The sequence below is a fragment of the Mastomys coucha genome, unplaced genomic scaffold (genome assembly GCF_008632895.1).
Source record: "Mastomys coucha isolate ucsf_1 unplaced genomic scaffold, UCSF_Mcou_1 pScaffold23, whole genome shotgun sequence".
NCBI classification, from domain to species: domain Eukaryota; kingdom Metazoa; phylum Chordata; class Mammalia; order Rodentia; family Muridae; genus Mastomys; species Mastomys coucha.
In genome coordinates this window covers 54,975,920-54,996,495 of record NW_022196906.1, presented here as the reverse complement: position 1 = coordinate 54,996,495, position 20,576 = coordinate 54,975,920, and the positions used below count along the sequence as shown (strand labels likewise).

General features: G+C 41.7%; 1 protein-coding gene across 5 annotated transcripts in view; it reads left to right on the top strand.

The window, feature by feature from the left end:
- Positions 1-20,576, top strand: part of Lrrc49 (leucine rich repeat containing 49) — a 119,292-nt gene that overhangs the window by 75,678 nt on the left and 23,038 nt on the right. For all 5 annotated transcript variants that reach the window (XM_031343161.1, XM_031343163.1, XM_031343160.1 and 2 more), the window contains 4 exons: positions 1,574-1,737; positions 9,354-9,591; positions 10,679-10,864; positions 15,184-15,293. In XM_031343161.1, coding sequence (XP_031199021.1) covers positions 1,574-1,737; positions 9,354-9,591; positions 10,679-10,864; positions 15,184-15,293 — 698 coding nt within the window. The remainder of the gene's footprint in view (positions 1-1,573; positions 1,738-9,353; positions 9,592-10,678; positions 10,865-15,183; positions 15,294-20,576) is intronic.

The window sequence follows — 20,576 nt, the reverse complement described above, 5'->3', positions numbered from 1 at the left end:
TTGAGACCAGCAAGACAGCTCAGTAAGTACAGGTTTTTGCTACCAATCCTGACAACCTGAGTTCAGTTCCCAAGAACTCACATGCTGGAAAATAAGAACTGACTTGTGCAAGTTGTTCTCTGATCTCCACACATGTGATTTATGATTCACTACATACACACACACTGTACACACGCACACATGTACACACACTTATAGACTCATATATGTACACACACCACATATACAAACACACCACATATATATACACACTACAAAATGTAAGGAAAATAAGGGCTTCAGAGATGACTCATCAGTTAATAATACTAGCTTCTCCTACATAGGACACTGGTTCAATTCCCAGCATCCAAATGGTAGTTCACAACTGCCTGTAACTCTACTTCCTGGGGATCTGACATCCTCTTCTGGCCTCCATGGACACTGCATCATGCAATGCAGACATGCACGCAGGCAAGACATTCATACACATAAAATAAATAAATCTTTTAAAAAATATAAAATAAAAATAAAGTATTCCCCTTTACTAATGGTGATAGTACCAGAATAGGCATCTTTCCCCATCACTGTAAGCTGGGTGGACATAGAACAGAGGTGTGTTAGTGGAGCACAACTTCTTCAGCTTCAGTAGCCCCCTTTTCTCAGCAGGGTTTCTATGAGACAGTTGAGTTTCAAGACCCCGGGGCAATGGCTCTCAGTGTGTGAGCAGTGCTGGAGCTCGTTTAGAGGGGCAAACTCCTGAGCCCTCTCAGTGTTGGCTCAGAGTGGGGCCCAGTTCAGCATCTGTAAAACGCCCCATGTTAGCTGAGGCACCCTGAGCTTGAGAACCACCACCTAAAGCATCCATTGCTTTGATTAACTCTTCTCTCCTGTTCCTCTGGAATGATAATAGTTATCAAGAAAAAGATTTTACTCAACAGAACTTCTTCTAGTAGCCTAGATAATATTGTTTTCACCCTGAAATGTCATGATTTATACCATGAGGGCTGGAGAGATGGCTCAGCAGCTAGAATTATTTGCTCCTCCTGGAGAGGACTTGAGTTTAGTTCCTAGCAACCATGTTCCGTGGCTCACGGTCACTTGTAACTCCATTCTTGGAATCTGATGCTCTCTTCTGGACTCCCTGGGCACCCACACATACATACATATAAATAAAAATATTTTTAAATATTTCAAATATTTTTATAAATATTTTAAAAACCAAGTTATATCATGAACTGTGAAATACTAATCAGTCCCTACCCTTCCCCCCACTAATTATTGAATGAAAGATAAGAGTATTTTTTCTTGCTTTGTTTAAAGGCATGACTTTGCCAAGTCAGAGTTTCAGCTAGTGAAATAAATATATAGCCCACTGTTCAGAACAAGAAGTATTCATCATATAGACAATTTTCTGTACAGGCTGACATTGTTATTAAGAAATTTGAGCACAAACTGAGCACAGGCTCATAGGCTTGCTTTAAAAGCTTTGTTGGTTGTTTACCTGCAAGGACTTCTCTCTCAGAAAGTACCAGAAGCCGGGCCTTTTCTCTTCTAAACATGCACTGTATAACCATTGTTTCATTAATTCCCATAGGAGAAGAAAAGGCTAACAATTAATAACGTCGCTCGAAAGTGGGACTTGCAGCAACGAGTAGCCAATATTGCCAACACTCAGGACAGAAAGGACTCTGAGTCCCCTCCTCAGGACTCCTGTCAGGTCGATGGAGGCAACATCTCCGCGTTTCCAGAGGAAGCAGGGTACGAGATGGCTCTCTCTCACACTACTGGTATTTCTGGAGTTAAATTTAAAACGGAGATGGGGAACCATTTCACACAATTGTTTTTGAGGAATAATTTTTTTAAAGAATGTCAAAGTTGCCGGGCAGTGGTGGCACACACCTTTAATCCCAGCACTTGGGAGACAGAAGCAGGCGGATTTCTGAGTTCGAGGCCAGCCTGGTCTACAGAGTGAGTTCCAGGACAACCAGGGCTATACAGAGAAACCCTGTCTCAGAAAACCAAAAGGAAAAAAAGAAAGTCAAAGTTGAAATTAAGAAGAGAAAATTTGAAAATATAAATCTGGCTGTAGCATTTCCCTAATGAAAAGCCCTCCAGTGGTTTGTTATTTTTTTATAGGGGGAAAGTTTAAATGACAAAATGCAGCCTGTGAGCCTCTGTTGACATACATGGGCTTCTAGATACCCTGGCCCAAGGGAGCGTCTGAGAACTCCCATCCTCCATGCACCTCCCTTCCCAGCCTTTTCTGTCTTAGGCTTTTGGGTGAGTTTGTTGCCTGATGCATCTGTTATCCTGTGCCCTGAGTTGCAGCCTCTACATGCACCTTTAAATGCTTCTGACAGCCAGACCTGGTGCCAAAGTCCCAACTATTTGGGAAGCTGATGCCAGAGGATGGCAAGTTCAAGACCATCCTGAACTACACATTAATGTCAAGGCTATCCTCGAAACTTAATGAGTCTTCATCTCAGAATTAAAGACAAAGAAAGTGACAAGAGGCTGGGATGTGGGTCAGTGGAAAAGCATGTGCCTGGCATATACAAGGCAGCTCCAGTCCAGCACTGAAAATGCTACCTAAGAGCTGCCTTAGCCCCAAGGATGCTTCAGGGCAAGTTCAGCAAGGGCAGGCCTCGGCAGGGTCAGGTTCAGACACTGTAGCACACTGCCAGTTTTGGGGACTGTGTCTCCGGTTGCTTGCATCCTGCCCCAGGAATGTGAGTGTCAGCTTTAAGAGCAGCAGCAAGCCAGGGCTGGAAGAACATGAACGGGAGTGAGGATGCCAGCCCGTCCCGCTGAAATTCAGCGACCGTTTGTTGTTCTACCTTGAGTATTCTTATGGTTATGGTTATCTTTAGACATCAGAACTTGGAGAATATGGAGGTGACTGATCTTCCTGGGGTGCATGTTGCTTTGTAGAAGACTGGGAGTCCTCCCTCTTTAGGGCTTTAGTTGGAGTCTGTGATCTATGCTGCTGCACTGAAAGATCAGTAGCATTCACGTCTGGTTGCAGGCGTAAGCTTGGTAGATAGCAGTGTCTGGAGGACATAGGTTTTTTGACTTCAGAGTTAAGCTATGTAAGGGGACAGCTTTCTGCTCTCCATGTCACTCGGAGGGAAAAGCCCCAGCATCAAATTTAGAAACTGTCTTTTAATCACACCTCAGAATCTCTTCAAACCTTGCCACATTGTGGTGGTTTGTATCTGAGCCATTTCTTCTTACATGAATTGTTTTTAATCTAGAATTTCATATTTTAACCAATTTTAAAAGCTGAAAGAAATGCAGCTGTACTATAGTTAAAAGTTTCTCTTCTATCTCTTGCATAGAGCCACACTTGGTGAAGTCTGCTGTCTCTGTGACTAATTCAGGCTGCCATGGCCTGTGCACTTTATTGTTTCATCGGGTTCTTAGTAGGCTACCTTTTTCCCTGATACTTCGTTCTGTCCTCGGATCCTCTTCTGTTTCTCACTATCCTTGCAGCCTCTTAGGTGGAAGGATCCTCAGCTCTAGCGCTGGGGTGTTCTTCTCTTTCTCCACTGTCCAGCTCAGGAAGCTTGTGCATATTGCTGACTTTAAATGTCATTATAGACAAGGTCACCAAAATGTCTATCTTTTCCTTTATGGGTTGCCCATTTAGATGTTGCATAAGAAAGATTATAAAAAATTAACTCCCATTATAAAGGTTTAAAGTTTGGTCTTCATCAGTCTTTGTTACATCAGTTTGTTACAAACATGATTTGCATGTTTGGGACGAGGGCTAGTTTTTTACTACCTTCTATGAGAACAACCACTTACTATATTGTTAAATTCAAAATATTCTTTCTTTGCCCCATTGGGATCTATCTGGATGGTTTGTTTGTTTGTTTGGTTGGTTGGTTGGTTTTAACCATGTGAAGAGGTAAGAATTTCTTTCTCCCAAACTCAGTGCTAGGGATTGATGCAAGGCATCATTACTCTCAGTGAGAGCTCTTCCACAGAGCTCCTCAGTACTTGAATCACTTCCCTGCATCATCTCACTTCTGTCTCCGTCTCGGAGGGTTCTCTCAACAGAGGGGCCGCCATCTTTACCTTATTCCCACTGCAGTCAAGGCTCCTGTCTGCTCTTCGGTCAGTATTGGACAATCTTCACTTTCCAGCCTCCTAAAGCTGCTGGGTTCCCTGCTGCCAATTGCCCTTATGTCTTGAGCTTGTGAGGCCTTATACCTTTTCAGTCACTTTATATTCCCAGATGACACCTTGGAGGGAAGAGATTAGGGCACATATGCTCATTCCTATCTGGTATTTTGCCTGAGAATACAGGGTAAGTCATTTAAATGTTACAGATTATATTCCTACATTCTTTATAAATCTTTAAAATAAACTAACACTTGCCTTTGGGGAGTGATGTAAGCCATTTTTCCTAAAGGTGGAAAGCTAATATAGAGAGCCACAGTCTTTTTTTTAGTCTTTCAATGTGTGTTTAAATACTACAAGTGGTTTCCCACTTAAACTGTCATTGATAGTCCTTAGGATTTCATAATGCTAAAAGGAAGGTAGGTCATTCTTGTGTTCCAGTGTCCATGACCTTTGACCTATGGGCATATAACTAAATGCCTAGAAACAAGTGTGCATGAAAACATTATGGGTATAAAGAAAAGAATTTCTTTAGCAATTTGCTATATCCCATTAATAATTTTAGTTCTCTGAACTTGGGACAGCTCAATGGTAAATGACACACTGCAGAGGTCTTTTGCCCAGCAGAGACGACAGAATACTAGGTGTAATGTTTCCTCTGCTTACATTGGATGCATGCTGTAAAGCTGCTTTATTTTTGGTCATTTCCTGTCTATGAACACTGGCATTTTAGCCAATGCTACTGTAATAAAATGTAAGGCATAAAATGAATTTCCACATATATGAATGCCGTAATAGAAAATTCATAAAATGAGTTATTGTAGGGATCAGCACCACTTACTCTGTGGGAAGGAATCTTTGGAAAAACTTGAAGTGTTTCTGTTCTTGCCTGGTATAAGAAGGCTAAAGATAAAAAATGTATAAAAAAGTGCCTCTAGAATAGTGTCTTTTTGATCAATGTGTTAACTTGGTCTGCAGATGGCCTGGCACTTAGGAATTTGACTCTCTACTGCATCAAGTCAACCCCCCATCTTTCCTTAGGTTCCTCCAGTAATCGGAGAGAGGCAGGAGGTACCCCCCTGGTTGTCGCCAAGCGAGCTGTTTGATGATATTTAGACTTGAAATTAACCACTAAAAAGCTTGAAGATAATTTCTATTGGCTATCTACTGCCTTACTTTTGAATTGGGGAACATAAGTAGTGAGGTGCTTGGCTTTATGCAAAATCAAGTTTGATTTCCACAGGAGAATCCCAGCCATTCTCAGGGTGTAGGTTCAGGCTGAATGAGCTTAGGAGTCTGGTTGGACCCAGTATCCAGTCTCCTAGTAGAAGCTGAACTCACTCCTAATTCTTCCTTCCCTCACTTTTCATGGTCAATTAACCAATAAGTCCCCCTTTTATCTCCTCTTAAATACCTGGTAATATGTTGTTTTTCATTGATAATGATCTCTAAATGTACTGAGCTAAATACAGGCACAGTTTTATGCCTTCATTAGTTCTAATCATCACAAACCTCTGAAAACAGTTTTCTGGGATCACCATTTATAGACAAGGAAACTCAAACTCAGAAATCCTGAAGCCTCTTGGGAGAGTGGCAGCTCTGGAGGCTTAGCCAAGGGCTGTCTGTTTCTTAACAATGCCACCTCTCCTGTATGTTATCATGTCTTTTTTTCATGCCCTCCTGTGAGCTGGTTGACATTGTATTGGTCTTCTTATTAATCTCCCCTCATCCAGCCTCTTCCTCCCAAGTCCTTCCTGAAGTACATGTTCTGATAGGTCTCACATGGGTCCTTGAAGACAGAGAGTGCATGCTCTGCATCTCCCCCCGCCCGTCCCCCACCCCCATGTGTTTTGCTGGGGGTTGAAACCAGGGCCTCAGACATAACGATGTTCTACTTTTGAGCTAAATCCCAACTTAAAAATTGTTTGTGTTCTTCATCCCTTTGGGACAACAGGCTTTTCAGCTTTGCCCCCACGTGTCTGTTTTGTCTGTCTGTGTTTCTGTGTTTCTGAGTCTGGACATACTGAAATGAACTTTCCCTACAGTTACACAAGCTCAGGCTTCTGTCCTTGCCTTCTTCCTCTTGCCCCTTATCTGCTCCTGGTAAACTGTGCCTGCTACTCAAGGGCCAGTTCAAAGACTGCTGCTTTCTGAGGCCCAGCTTCTCCCTCTAAAGGAATTTGTGATTCTTCTGTTTCCATGGCATAAGCTTGGAACACTCACTCTGTGACAACAAGCATATTATACTTAACGCATGTGCTTATTTTCTTTTCCTTCCTCTATCCAGATTGGAAAACCTTTGAGGGCAGGTGTAACTTGCTTTCTTCTTATATCTCCTTATATCTTATAATGATTAGCATAAGCCCTCACACACATAATAAGCTCTCTGCAAAATCCTGCTGATTATTTCAATGGCAGAGTGATGTCATTTTGGTTTGGAAATTATATGTCCTGCACTTACCAGTGCTTGCCTGATGGGACTGCAGCAGCTATATTTGGAGAACTATAGCTCTACAATATACATATATATAAGTATATCAAGTATGTGTGTGTGCGCGCACTTGCACAAGCTTTTATCTGTCTTTATTGATGCAGATGATTTAGTTACCTATGCCAGAAGACTTAGCATAGAACTTTGTACATAACAGCTTTCAGTGGATCTTAAAAAAAACAGCACCCTTTGAACTGTGAATAAAATCAATTAATATGTGCATATCTCTAACTAAAAAGACATGAACCTATTAATCATTCATATAAGGAAAAGTGGGCTGATACTCTCCAACATATACACATTGTGTGACAAGCTTGTCATTTTTATGGAAGTCAAGCATGCCTTGTTAGAGAAGCAGAAGCAGGGGCCTGAAGCTGAGGCTAACCTCAGCAGCCTCATCCTGAGCTGGCTTGGCCTTGCGTGACCTGAGTGACAGCTGTTCTGTTTTCTTCTTGGCAGGTTTATGTTTCTAATCTTTTAATCACATAGCTGAAGAAAAATAAACCTCTCTGAAATATCTGATATGGGACAAGATCCCTTCCTAGCGGGTTTGCTCATCATTTTGGTGTCTAGCTAATTCTCTGCTATATTGACATCAAAACTAATCTTTGTCTGGTACTGTGGCCATAAAGCACACCCATAGAAAATGCCACTTTTCACTTCACCTTCCTTCCCCACCTGCCTCTGTCACCTGGCCAGCCTTGTTAGCTCTCATTGTGTCCACATCACTGTTTGTCCTGTGCCTGTTTGCCATATTATACCTAGGGTTGGAGCATCCTTTAAGGATATAATAGATACCCATGAAAGTCTTCTCAGTTTATTAGTTCAAGAAATATTTATTGAGTTGAGCATTGCTAGATGTTGACTCTGCCGTGGTACAGGCAGCAGGCTTGACATTTGCAAGGAGCCATGTTCAGTGAGCAGTGTTGTCGGTGTGCCACTGTCAGTGCTGTTACTGTGACTGTGTCCCAACTTTCTCCCTCCTTCCAGTTTTGCAAATGCTAACTCAGGCTGTCTTCTGCCCCATCACAGCAGGAGCGGTGCTGCCCTCCCCCACCTCACTGTGCTATTCAGAGCACAGTAGATGGAGCTAGTTCTTTTCAAAGCACAGTAGGTGGAGCTAGTTCTTTTCTTAGTACTACTCATCTTAATTCTTTGATACTGATTATGAGGATGACATATAAAATAATCCTGTGTATTTTCTTAATTGCACATTCACTTTGAGTACACAAATGTCATTAGCTAACTTGTTAATGGGTAGACAGACGGGTAACAATTCACTGATACCTATGAAATAAATCTAATAAACAAGTGGGCTAATAGTTTATCAGGCTTCCTGTTCAACATCAGCATTTCAAACCACTGAGGATCCTTCCTAATCAATGGATATTCTGTGAAAAGCCCATTAGTGTATCCAAGGGTCTACAGATGTGAAGATGTATGGCCTTTACTTCATGAAACAAAAGTGCCAGCATATAATTGTAGTTAGTCTGAGATGTAATGCACTGGCCAAGTGCACAAGTCCCAGCTAGCTGCACACAGAGCAGAGGGCAGAGAACAAGCTCCCAGTGGAAGCACGCAGGGAAGGTCAAGCTTGTCCAGGCTTTGAGCAGTCCCAGCTAGCTGTACACAGAGCAGAGGGCAGAGAACAAGCTCCCAGTGGAAGCACGCAGGGAAAGTCAAGCTTGTCCAGGCTTTGAGCTGGAGCACTGGTATATACACCTCTATTTATAGAGCAAAGACTTGGAGTTGGATCAGGAACTTACTGATTCTCTGCCATCCGGGTTGGCTCCTACAGGCAGCGTGGCTCCTGCTTTGGAAGTGACAGAAATGGCCTATCTGTAGAGTAGCCAGTATGGTAGTGTGTGTAGCACAATTGGTTTTTATCACTCTTGTTTCAATTTAAGGGGAAGGCATGGCTGATTTTTATTGATTACAATTGAACAATACACTTAAGGCATCAGACTACATAAAAAGAGAGTCAGCATTTCTCACTTAACTTGGTAACTAAGATAGAAACTAGTTTAAAGTTATATATTTTGTAGATATTTTATATTGTATTTTGTAAATAATATTTTTAGACCAGGCTGGCCTCGAACTCAGACATCTGCCTGCCTCTGCCTCCCAAGTGCTGGGGTTAAAGGCGTGTGCCACCACTGCCTGGCTATAGTTCTTATGGAAACATTATAAAATGTATTTTTCTAGCTAGATAGCTTCATAAATTGGGAAACTATGTTGTTATAAAAATATCTTAATAGCATATTTAAGGTATATAAAATTATTATCTTATTAATATATGAATAATTTGGACTTAGAGATGGGTTTCTATGAATAGTTTTTCTATTTTCAGCTATAACCATGATTGGATGTTAATGTTAATCTTTCAGATAATAGAGTAAATTAGTTTAAGGATACATGTGACATGAAGGCACCAGGGAGGCTGGGGGCGGGAAGGGGAGCAGCAAGCAGCAGGGAGGGACGAGGGAGAGGAGGTCAGGAAGAGGCTCAGCGTCAGCAAAGAGGAAAACACCACATCAAGCCTGTTACTTTGCAATTTGATTTTTTAAAAATTTAATTAATGTAGGATTAATTAATAGATAATTAATTAATTGATGGATAATTAATGTAGGATAATTAATGGGTTTAACTGGAAACGGAGGGTAATGAGTACAAACTGTAAAGCACTTTCCAACATGCTGTTCTAGCCTGTTACTTCCTGTGTGTGCCTGAGATGGTACTTAAAAGAAAACTTTTGCAGGTCTCTAGATGCAGGGATCAGCAGTGCGTTACAAGGCTTGTCTGTCACAGAAACTCACTTGGTGGAGATAGATGGAGAAACCCTTTCGCTGTATGGCTCGGGGGCGCTGGAGTGCCTGGATCGTAACTGGAGTGTTCAAACAGCCAGCATGGTCACCACGGTCTCATTCACATTCATCGAGTTTGATGAAATTGTCCAAGTACTTCCCAAACTGAAGATGAAGTTTCCAAATTCTCTGGTAAACACTTTCCTTTGGACGTGTATTTGAATTGTTCTTCATTACAACTTGTGCGTTCAGGCCAAAGCCTGCTTCAGCTCCATTTTCTGTAGTTTCTTTTGTGTTGATTTTCTGACACTGGAATTTAAATTAGTTCCATAAATGGCCTTGTGGGTTTGTATTAATATTAGAAATTATATCTCTAAAGACAATCTTTCTTTCAGTAGAAAAGACCAATGGAATTTTATGCATATTATCTATCACAATTTTACAAAGAAAGCCACACAGCCCTATAGCATGTATTCAGGCATTGAAACTGGTGTAGATGGCATGTGTATATTTATTGTGTGGTCGGACAGCAGTCCTCTGACAGCACTGACTGTTTGCTTCAGTCTGCTGACTCAACGGCAGCCTCCCTGATTGTGGGGATTGCACTAGTTACCAATAGACATTAGGAAACAGTGCTTTTACAAGTTTCCCCTTGAGCCTTTCCTACAGTGTGTGTCTCTACTTACCATTTTACATTAGATGATTTTCCTTCATTGTTATCCCTAAAGGACATAAGTTGTACTAGAGGTAGGTGTTTAGAAAGAACATCCAAATTTGCAAACAGACCATTTGCTTTAGTGGTTCTGTTTTAGTGTTTTGATTCTCCTTGACCAACTTAAGTAACCAGCATGGTTTTCAGAAGAATGCAGTGTTGACAATGCTAGTTCACTGCATCAGGGTGAGTCCTGTACTTAGAAGTTTCTGGAATGTTCCTTTATACATTAATGTTAATATAAAATGTCTAGAATCTGCAAAGTTTGAAAGAGTCTGAATTACTAGATAACATTAAGGAATCTCAGTTGTTGATAGCAGAGGATGTCCTTCTCAGAAGGAATCGCCTAAAACTTGAGTCTTGGGTAGACGCCATCAATGACTGATGGATTGGGTACATTGAAGTTAAATGAGCCTAGAGCAGTCCATTGATTTCATGTGACTGAAAACATTTCCTAAGCCTAAAGCTTACTGGGTTCCACAGGAAATGACCTGTGAAGTATTAATGTTACTATTTAAGGTGGTTAAACTCAGAGCCGGAGACCTTGTCTGTGGTTTATTGTTGCAGCATCTTAAATTCAGGGAGACCAACCTTGTAATGCTGCAGCAGTTCAACGCCCTAGCGCAACTTCGTCGGGTTGACCAGTTGACAATCGATCCTCAGGGAAACCCAGTGGTCAACTTTACACTCTGGAAATACTATGTGCTGTTTAGGCTCAGCCACTTCAGTATGCAGAAAATAAACGGAACAGAGGTAAGAAAAGGCAAAGCAGACTGCAGAGTGAGCTCCCACCTCACAGAGCCCCTGACAGCACATGGTAGGAATACAGCTATGGTAGAACTGTTCAGAAATACCATTTCTTAAAAATAAAATCTCAGCATTCACAATATTAAAAAGAAAAAAATATGCACAGGTAACACATGTACACTTGCATACACACCCATACCCCCCCAACATGCACGTGTACACATACACACACAAACACAAACACACACGTACATACATGTCCACATATACAGGATCTGAAGCAGTGAACAGCTCTTTTCCTGGTGAATTGTAGCTACTTTTCCTGTTGTTTGTAAACATTCAGAGAAGAGAACCCTTGAAAAAAAATGACATTTTAAAAAGAAAAAAGAAAAAGATCTAACTTCTGCAGGTAAGACAGCCTTTTATGTTTCACAGTGCTTTTCAGACTGTGGTATACAAGAGTGGGTGGGGAAGCCAAACTAAGTGTGCACTCATAAAGATGGGACAAAATAAAATGGGGAGAAAAAGTCTAAGCACACATCTGGATGACTCTGTTAACCATTGATCATGGTGCTGTGGCACAATGTGGAATCACTAAGGTCCCAGCTGAATAATTTGGAAATTATTCATGGAAAGCTAGTTTTAGATGGATTTTTTTCTGAGTTTGCCCAAGCCTAATCCTCTAGCTACTTAAAGACTGTTCTCTCTAAATGACTTGGGAGAAAAGGGAGGCCATGCTTCTATCACTGTTGAAGTTAAATAACCTTTAAACTGCTGTTAGTCTCACTTTGGTGCCTCTTGAGGTCCAGAAGATTTCCCTCTGATAAGATGACCAGTAGTCAACTTTGCTGGTAGAGTATTGTTTTACAGTTAGGACACCACAGCCACCTCCAGCCTCGACCTACAAAATCCAGTACATTCTCAGTAGCATAGAGATCTGTGGGTCAGTGTCAAAGGCAACTATGCAATGCCTCAACCAAAGCAGGCCCCGAGCCATAGTGTCAGCCTTCTATTAAAGTGCAGGAAAGTCTGGAACCTTGAGATGACCAAAAGTTGCCCCCACAAGTCCCCAGTTAGTTCTCAGTCAATCTCGGTGCCCCTCAGTTCTACATCAGACAGAGCTTGGAGCTCTGGTAGGGCCTGGTAATTAGTGGGAGGGTTTTCACAGTTAATCTGGACTAGAAACACAAAGGTTTTGGGGGCTGCAAGTGAAGGATTCTTCCTCATTGGTGGCCTGGCTGGTTGTGCTGGTTGGCTATAAATGGTGGATTGCCCCGATGTGGGGTTGCATTACTACAGAACTGCTGGTAAAGAAAGAGTATTGTAATTGCACAGGGACCTAGTCAGAAGCAATGCAACATTCTAGTTTAACTTTTAGAAAATGCCAGCACCAGAAGTATTTGACATTTTATTTAAATACCTGAAAGATATGCTTTCTCACATAGTGTTGTCATTTTATGCCATATATACTACAGTTATATTTCCCTTTCTGTAGTAGAACAGTATTACTAGAGGTAGAATTGAATGATGAGCATCAGGAAGATGGAGCAGTGGCCTGCACTGGCCACTAGGTGACTGTGTTGGACCAGACAACTTAGCTGTCAACTAAAGGAAGGCTTTGAGGAGCACCAGCCTTCACTGTAAAGGTCCAAGATAAGGAAGTGATCTACACTGATTGGTGTATATATGATGTGACTGAATTATATGTGATCTATGGGCTTTCCCCCCAGAAGCTGCTTCTGTAATGTGTTATCACAAATACACACACCTGCTCTTCCAACACTGGAGAACTGAGACAGGGGATTGGCTATGAGACCCTGTCCCTATGGGGCAGTACAGAGAGCACTCACTCTGAAATGTGCCTTCTGTGCAAGTATGAAAACCTAGGTAGATTCCTCAAGGCCAGGTAAAAGCTAGGCCTGCAACACACATCTGGACCCTTACAGCTGGGTGGGTCAGTGCAAGGTAGGTCCCAGGGGCTCACTGGCCAGCCTGTCTACCTGCACTTATAAGATCCAGGCTGAATGAAAACCTGCCTCATAGCCAGGAGATTGAGAATGTCTCGGGAGACACAGTGTCAACCTCTGACCTCTATGGCTATATACATTGTTGAGTATGTCTACACATGCATACACATATATACGTATGCATACACCTACATCACACACAAACACTCTCAAAAAAAAAAAATAGATGAAGGTGAAGGCTCTTCTGTTTTTAGTCTCAGCTTTTCCTCTGCTGACAGTGGAGCAGGTAGCCATTGCAGCAGGTTTCTTGCATATAAAACATTTAGTGGCATCCCTGGCTCTATGTACTAGATGCCAGTAGGATCTGTAACCAGTCCAGATGTCAAATATTCCTGAGTGGACAATGTGGATCCTGGTTGGTGAATTGCATTATACTGGGTAGATAAACCAACTGTATTGAAAATGCAGGTCACCTTATTTTTATATTACTTAAAAAAAATCAATCTCTTTAATGTCATGAAATAGAATTAAAGAAATAAAACTATAATTTTTTCAAAAGTTTATTGAGCATTTATACTTATAAAAAGCACTCAAAGGGGTTAGAAGTAGTGGTGCACACCTTTAATCCCAGCACTCAAGGGGCAGACATGAGTGGATCTTTGTGAGTGTAAGGTCAGGCTGGTTTACATAGTGAGTTTCAGGCCTGCTAGGGCTATAAGTGAGATCCTGTGTCAAAAAAACCAAAACAGAAAAAGTACTAGAAGTGCTACATTGTCAAATTCTAATGTTATTGTATCCCCATTTTACATTAAATATACCCAGATATGAATCCTATGAATATGAGTTCTGCCTTTAGCTATTTGGTTGGTTGGTTGGTAGGTTGGTTGGTTGGGACAGGGGCACACTTTGTACGACAAAGCTACCCTTGAGCTAACGTACTCCTATGTCAGGCTCCCAAGTGCTAGGATAACAGACATGTCACCACGCTTGACTCTTTCAATACTTTCCTAATTAATACAGGGATGAGCCTTCAGAGTAATACTTGGGACACATTATTCTTTATAGGGAAAAGGTTGCCATGGATTTAGAAAGCACAGGAGTATCTTTGCTAGTCTGCTAAGCATTCTGTCTCTCAAGGAAGGGACAAAATCATCCTACAGTACCTTATGAAGATGAAATCTACCTCATTGACATTTCCTTCTAAGTCCTACTAATTTAGGAAGCTCTAGTATTCCTTTTTAAAATAACCTTTAAGGGAATGGGAAGATAGCTCAGCTGTTTAAATGCTGGCTAGGCAAGAAAGAAGATTGGAATTTGAATCCACAGAATCCACATAAATACCCACATCTCAATCTTAGACTGAAGAGGTGGGATCCCTGGAGTAAGATGGCCAGTGAGATTGCATGTACCAGTGAGCTCTGGGTTTGACCCAGACCATTGCTTCAGAATGTAATGTGGAAGGATTATTGAAAAAGAATACTGACATCAGCCTTGGGCCTCCACAGGTGCTCTCTCTCTCTCTCTCTCTCTTTCTCTCTCTCTCTCTTTCTCTCTCTCTCTCTCATGCGCAGCACACACACACACACACATACCTGTAAACATACTTACACACATGCATGTATACCATACACATACACACGCATGTGTGCACACAAACACATGCGCACACACACACCTGCAAACACACTTACCCACATACATAGATACTATACACATATACACATACTTGCAAACATAAATACATGCATGCATGTATACCATACACATACACAGACAACCACAACCACATGCATGCATATACCTACAAGCACAATGCTTGCATGCATACCATAACACACACACACATGAAACCATATGTACACACACACACCTGCAAACACTCTTACACACATGCCTGCATACCATACACACACACACACACCAGCAAACACACATATACACATGCATGCATACCACACACATGTACACATGTACATGCATAACACACATGCACACTCACACCTGTACATGCACACACACACACGCACACACACACACATGCAAACACAAAGAAAAACCATCCTTTAAGAATTTAAGTAATTCTGAGGACTGGCTCAGGCACAGTCCTCAGGACACCTGACTTCCAATCAGGGCCGTCTCGTCTGCCCTAGTCAGCTTCCAGGAGTCACATTTGAGTGTCTCCTCTGTAATTAGACTCAAAGGAAAACGAAGTCGCTGTGAAGATGTCCACAGCCCAGGGAAATGTACTTTCCTGTGCTAAAAGAAAATGCGTAATCTGGACGTTTCTTTGAAACTGTATTTGCTGTATCCAGCCAAGAAGCAATGCCATCTTGACCCTTCTCTGCTCTTTCTCCTCAGGTGACCCAAAATGACATGATAATGGCTGAGAGACTCTTTGGAATCCTTGCACATGTAGCATCCTCCGAGCTGCCTCAGTACCGCATGATTTCAATTCTGGGTGATGCCAGGTAACCTTGAATTTTTTATAGATTACCTTTGCACTAGAATTAGCTCTTAACTGTGCCACTTCTGTAACCTGCAGAAAACGTACCTTAGGCTAATCTTGTGGTTGGCCCTGTTCAAACTTAGAAAGAATAAATGTGACTAAAACAAAGTCAGTGTTCTCCTGTAGTTATAGTCTAATAGCTAAAGATGCACATGAACCACTAAGATGCAGTCTGTCAGGTGCAGCAGGAGGAGGAGAGGTAGACGCTAGTTGCATTTGAGAACACTGGAAAGAGGCCTTCTGTTTATTTATTTGGGAATGAGTAGGGGTTTTAGGTTTAGAATATGGAGAAAGAGATTTATTTTTAAAAACCATACATACATACATACATACATACATACATACATACATACAAACAGTGGATAAGTTCTGAATTCAAATCTTACTCCAGTGCCTTTGATTGTTCAATGTAAATCTCATCTACAACCCACAGGATGTTCTGAGGTATAAACAATCCTGAGGGTAAAGTGCTTGCTAAACAAACATAAGGACCTGAGTTTGGATCCCCAGCACCCATGCAGAAGCTGGGAGTGGCAGTACATATCGAACCCCAGAGCTGAGGGACAGAAACAGGCAAATCCCAGGAGCTCACTGGCCAACTAGTCTGTCTGAAATGACAACCTCTAGGTTGGGTGAAAGCCTGTCTCAATAAAATAAGGTGAAGAAGCAACCAAAAAGACATCCAGATGTCAACCTCTGTCCTACACACACACACATTCACACACACACTAAACCCACAATCACACACTCACATACGCACACCCTCACACACACACACACACACACACACACTACAGACACACCATACACATATACACCACACACATACAGACACACACACATATATACACACAGTCCAACACATAATACACATACACAAAAATACTTGGTGGAGCACAAAAGATATTGAAGAGGTATTGAATTAAGAAGTGATGGCTTAGACAAATCAATGAAAATTATGTTCTTCTGAATTGGTGTATAATATTTAGAAGACTTAATAACTTGAAAATCAAAGGCCCTCATAAATCAGACCAAATAAATTAAAATAAAGAACATGAAGTATTTTTAATAATTTATCAAATAGATATATTTCAAATCCTCTTCCCAGAATCTGATGCCCAAAGTCAGATTGGGCAAATATACCCAGGCACGTCTGGGATGTTTGTAGAAGCAAGCACACCTTAAACTCAAAGAAAAGCTCTGGATTTCAAGACCATAGTCACAGACTATTGTCTTCAATCAACATTCTACAGTGGAAAATAATGAACTGCAGTGGGTGAGGAGCCTGGGCGTGCAGCTCTGGGGTAACAACAGGAGCACAGTTAACATGGCATGGCTGGCTAGGTCACAATCTGAGTCACAATCTGAGTCGGCACTGTTGCTAATGAGCTGAGATAGCCAAAAACTTATCTTGGTGCAGCTGGAAAAATAACAAAAACCCAGATAATGAAGTTGCCAGACCATAAAATATAGGAAACTTTAACCTATAAAAAGTAAAAGAAGAGCCCGTCTGTCTCCACTCAAAGCTATAGCCATACAAATTTAAAAATAATGACCTAACTTTGTGGGGAGAGTCACAACTGTGACAACAAGCCACATAGCAAGGTGGGTCCTATGTGCTGTTACCCATGATGGCTGATGCTGTGGGTTTTTTCATAGCAGCTTGGCAATGCCTAACACATTTGCCTTTTGACTGATCCATTTCACTGAGCAGAATTTCTTTCTAGAAATGATTTCATATGAACATAAGTATGTGTCCAAGGATTTCTATCATGGCCTGTGTCTATGACAAGTAGTGAATGCCCATTAGTGGAACAAGATAAACTACATGTAGCTGTGAAATTGAATACCAGTTCCTGTATGTCCTTTTGTTTATTGTTGATTTGATACAACATAGTTACCTGAGAATATCAACCCTCAGTTGAAGAGTGTCCTTGATCACATTAGCCTGTGGCCATATCTATGAAGGATTATCTTGATTGATGGTTGATGTGGGAGGGCCCCGCCCACTCTTAAGTGGTGCCATGTTCAGGTCAGTGGACTTGGGCTATGTAAGAAAGCTAGTTGAGCTAGAGAATAAGCCAGTTAGCAGTGTTCTTCCTGGTTCCACATCTTGAGTTTGTATGCCAACTTCCCTCAGATTGTGACCTAGATGTGTAAGCCAGTTAAATAAACCCTTTCCTCCCCACAGTGGCTTCCAGTCACAGTTTCTGTCACAGCAAAGAAATGTCACTAGGGCATGTTGTGATGTTCCAGAGAGAAAGTGCCAGAACAGTTGTGTGGCAGGCCCCAGTTTGTGAGGTTGGGGTATACAGTTCAAAAATACCCTGGAGTTTCAAACATTTGTTTTGGGTTTTGGGGTTTTGGTTTGTTTTGGGGGGATTACCTATAAATGTTGGATAAGATAAAAGGCCAATACTGTGCCACAGTATATAGATCTTTCAAATTGCATACGTGTGTGTACTGCTTAGATTCTCTTTAGTTTTTGTTCTGTGTGTGTATTGTTCTTTTTAAAAAAAATTCTCATTTTTAAAAAGTACTTTAAAAGTACTTTCTTCCTGAGTTCTAGGTTAGAAGTACTGTAGGCTGCAGCATTTTCATGCTGTGTGTTGCTTTAAATGTGTTTCAACACTTTTGAATTGAGGAAGAAATTCAAGCCGAAATACTCAGTATGGGAGTGCACTTAACAGGGAGAACTCTGTACATCAGAACCTCCAGGATCTGACCAAAAGCACTGAGCGGAAATGACATGTGTGTCTTTAGTGTATTTACCAGAAGATGAAAAAGAAAGTAATGGAAGAGGCTTCCCCTCAAGAACCTAGATAAATCCCCAAGTTAAAGCAAGCAAGTGGAAGGACTCAGAAAGGCAGTCAAACATCAGAAAACAAACAAACAAAAAAACGAGAAGAGGTTGATGAGTAAAGGTGTAACTGACTCTTCACTGTAGGCCTGCTCAACTTCAGCAGGTTGGAAGCAATCAGAATATACCATAATGAATGGAGGTACTGCATCAGGCCAACTAGATCAACATTAGAGGCTAGACCAGAGTGTCTGTCTTCATGGTGTCTAGCTCCTCCTAAAAAAAGCTATTATTGTCTCTGGCCCCTGGCTATCTCATTAGTATAAGAAGACTCTTCATACCTGGAGTTCCGAAGGGGTGTGTGTGTGTGTGTGTGTGTTTGTGTATCTGTGTGTATCTGTCTGTGTTTGTGTGTATGTTTTCTTCAATATTTATTACTGGTTTTTAAAAGATATATTTTTATTATATGTGTATGACTGCATGTATGTCTGTGCACCACATGTATGCAGTGTCCTCAGAGGACAGGAAAGGGTTTGGAGCCGCTGGAACTGCAGTTACAGGTAGCTGTTTCAAGCCAATAGGTACTGAGCTTCAAACCTGAGTCCTCTGTGAAAGCAGCTAGTGTTCTTATCCACTCAGCCTCTCACCTGTGGCACCCAGCTCCAGGGCTGTAGTAGCATTATTTTTAATTGAAGAAGGAGTGGAGACGTGAAAACTGAAGAGAAAGGAAAAGAAGAGGAAGAGAAGATAGAGGGGAGGAAAAAGGGAGGAAATGGAATAGTTATCAAGGTTGACCAAATGCTGTCTACAAAGCAAATGTCAACAGACGCCAAAGAACCAAACCCACATGGCCCATATTTTCTGCTCAGAATGCGATGAGGCTTTAGCCCAGCTATGAAAGGACAGCCAGAGAACGCAGAGACAGATTCTGGATAACCCATAAAGTCCAAGGAGCTTCCTAATGAAATTATGCAAATACCTCATGCTGAAATATAATGAAAATACTACATTGACAAACTTATCAGATCAGTAGTACAGTGCTAGCCTTGAGTTGGACATATTAAAAAGAGTAAGGGCTGACACCCAGGATCAGAGGTGAGCAGGAACCAACATCTGTCCCAACACTGGGAGTAGCTGGGACCAGCGGGACCAGGCACTTAGGAACTCCGCCAGCCTAGTGATTCCGGTTCCTTCCGGTCTGTCTGGGTTAGTGTTCTGAGCAGACCTTGGGCACAGGCTCTGCAGCCAGTCCCACAACACACAGAGAAAGCCACACTTCCAGGTAATCTAACAAGCCCAGGATCCCAGAATCACAGGATCACAGAGGCAGCTTGACTCTGAGGAGTTCTGACACAACCAGGATCACAGGAAAGACAGGCTCCAGTCAGATTTAGCAAGAGCAGGTAGCACTAGAGTTAACCAGATGGCGTGGGGCAAGTGTAAGAAAATAAACAACACAAACCAAGGTCACTTGCCATCATCAGAACCCAATTCTCCCACCATAGCAAGTCCTGGACACACCATCACACCGGAAATGCAAGATTCAGATCTAGAATCATTTATCATGATGATGATACAGGACCTTAAGAAGGACATAAATAGCACCCTCGGAGAAATACAGGAGAACACAGGTAAAGAGCTAGAAGCTCTTGAAGAGGAAACACAAAAATCCCTTGAAGAGCTACAGGAAAACACATTCAAACAGGTAAAGGAAATGAGCAAAACCATCCAGAATCTAAAAATGGAAATAGAAACAATGAAGAAATCAGAAAGAGAGACAACCTTGGAAATACAAAACCTAGGAGGGAAATCAGGAGCCATAGATGCACGCATCACCAACAGAGTGCAGGAGATGGAGGAGAGAATCTCAGGGGCAGAAGACACCTTAGAGAACATTGACACAGCAGTCAAGGAAAATGCAGAGCAAGAAGCTCCTAACCCAGAACATCCAGGAAATCCAGGATGCACTGAGAAGACCAAACCTAAGGATGATAGGTGTAGAAGAGAGTGAAGACTCCCAATGTAATGGGCCAGTGAATGTCTTCAACAAAATTATAGAAGAAAACATCCCTAACCTGAGGGAAGAGATGCCCATGAACATACAGGAGGCCTGCAGAGCTCCAGATAGACTGGACCAGAAAGGAAATTCCTCCCGTCACATAATAATCAAGGCGCTGAATGCACTAAACAAAGAATTTTAAAAGCAGTAAGGAAAAAAAGGCAAGTAACATATAAAGGCAGGCCTATCAGAACTGCAGCAGATTTCTCACCAGAGACTATGAAAGCTAGAAGATCCTGGGCAAATGTCATACAGACCCTACAAGAACACAAATGCCAGCCCAGGCTACTATACTCAGCAAAACTCTCAATTGCCATGGATGGAGAAAACAAGATGTTCCATGACAAAACAAAATTTACACAATATCTTTCCACAAATCCAGCCCT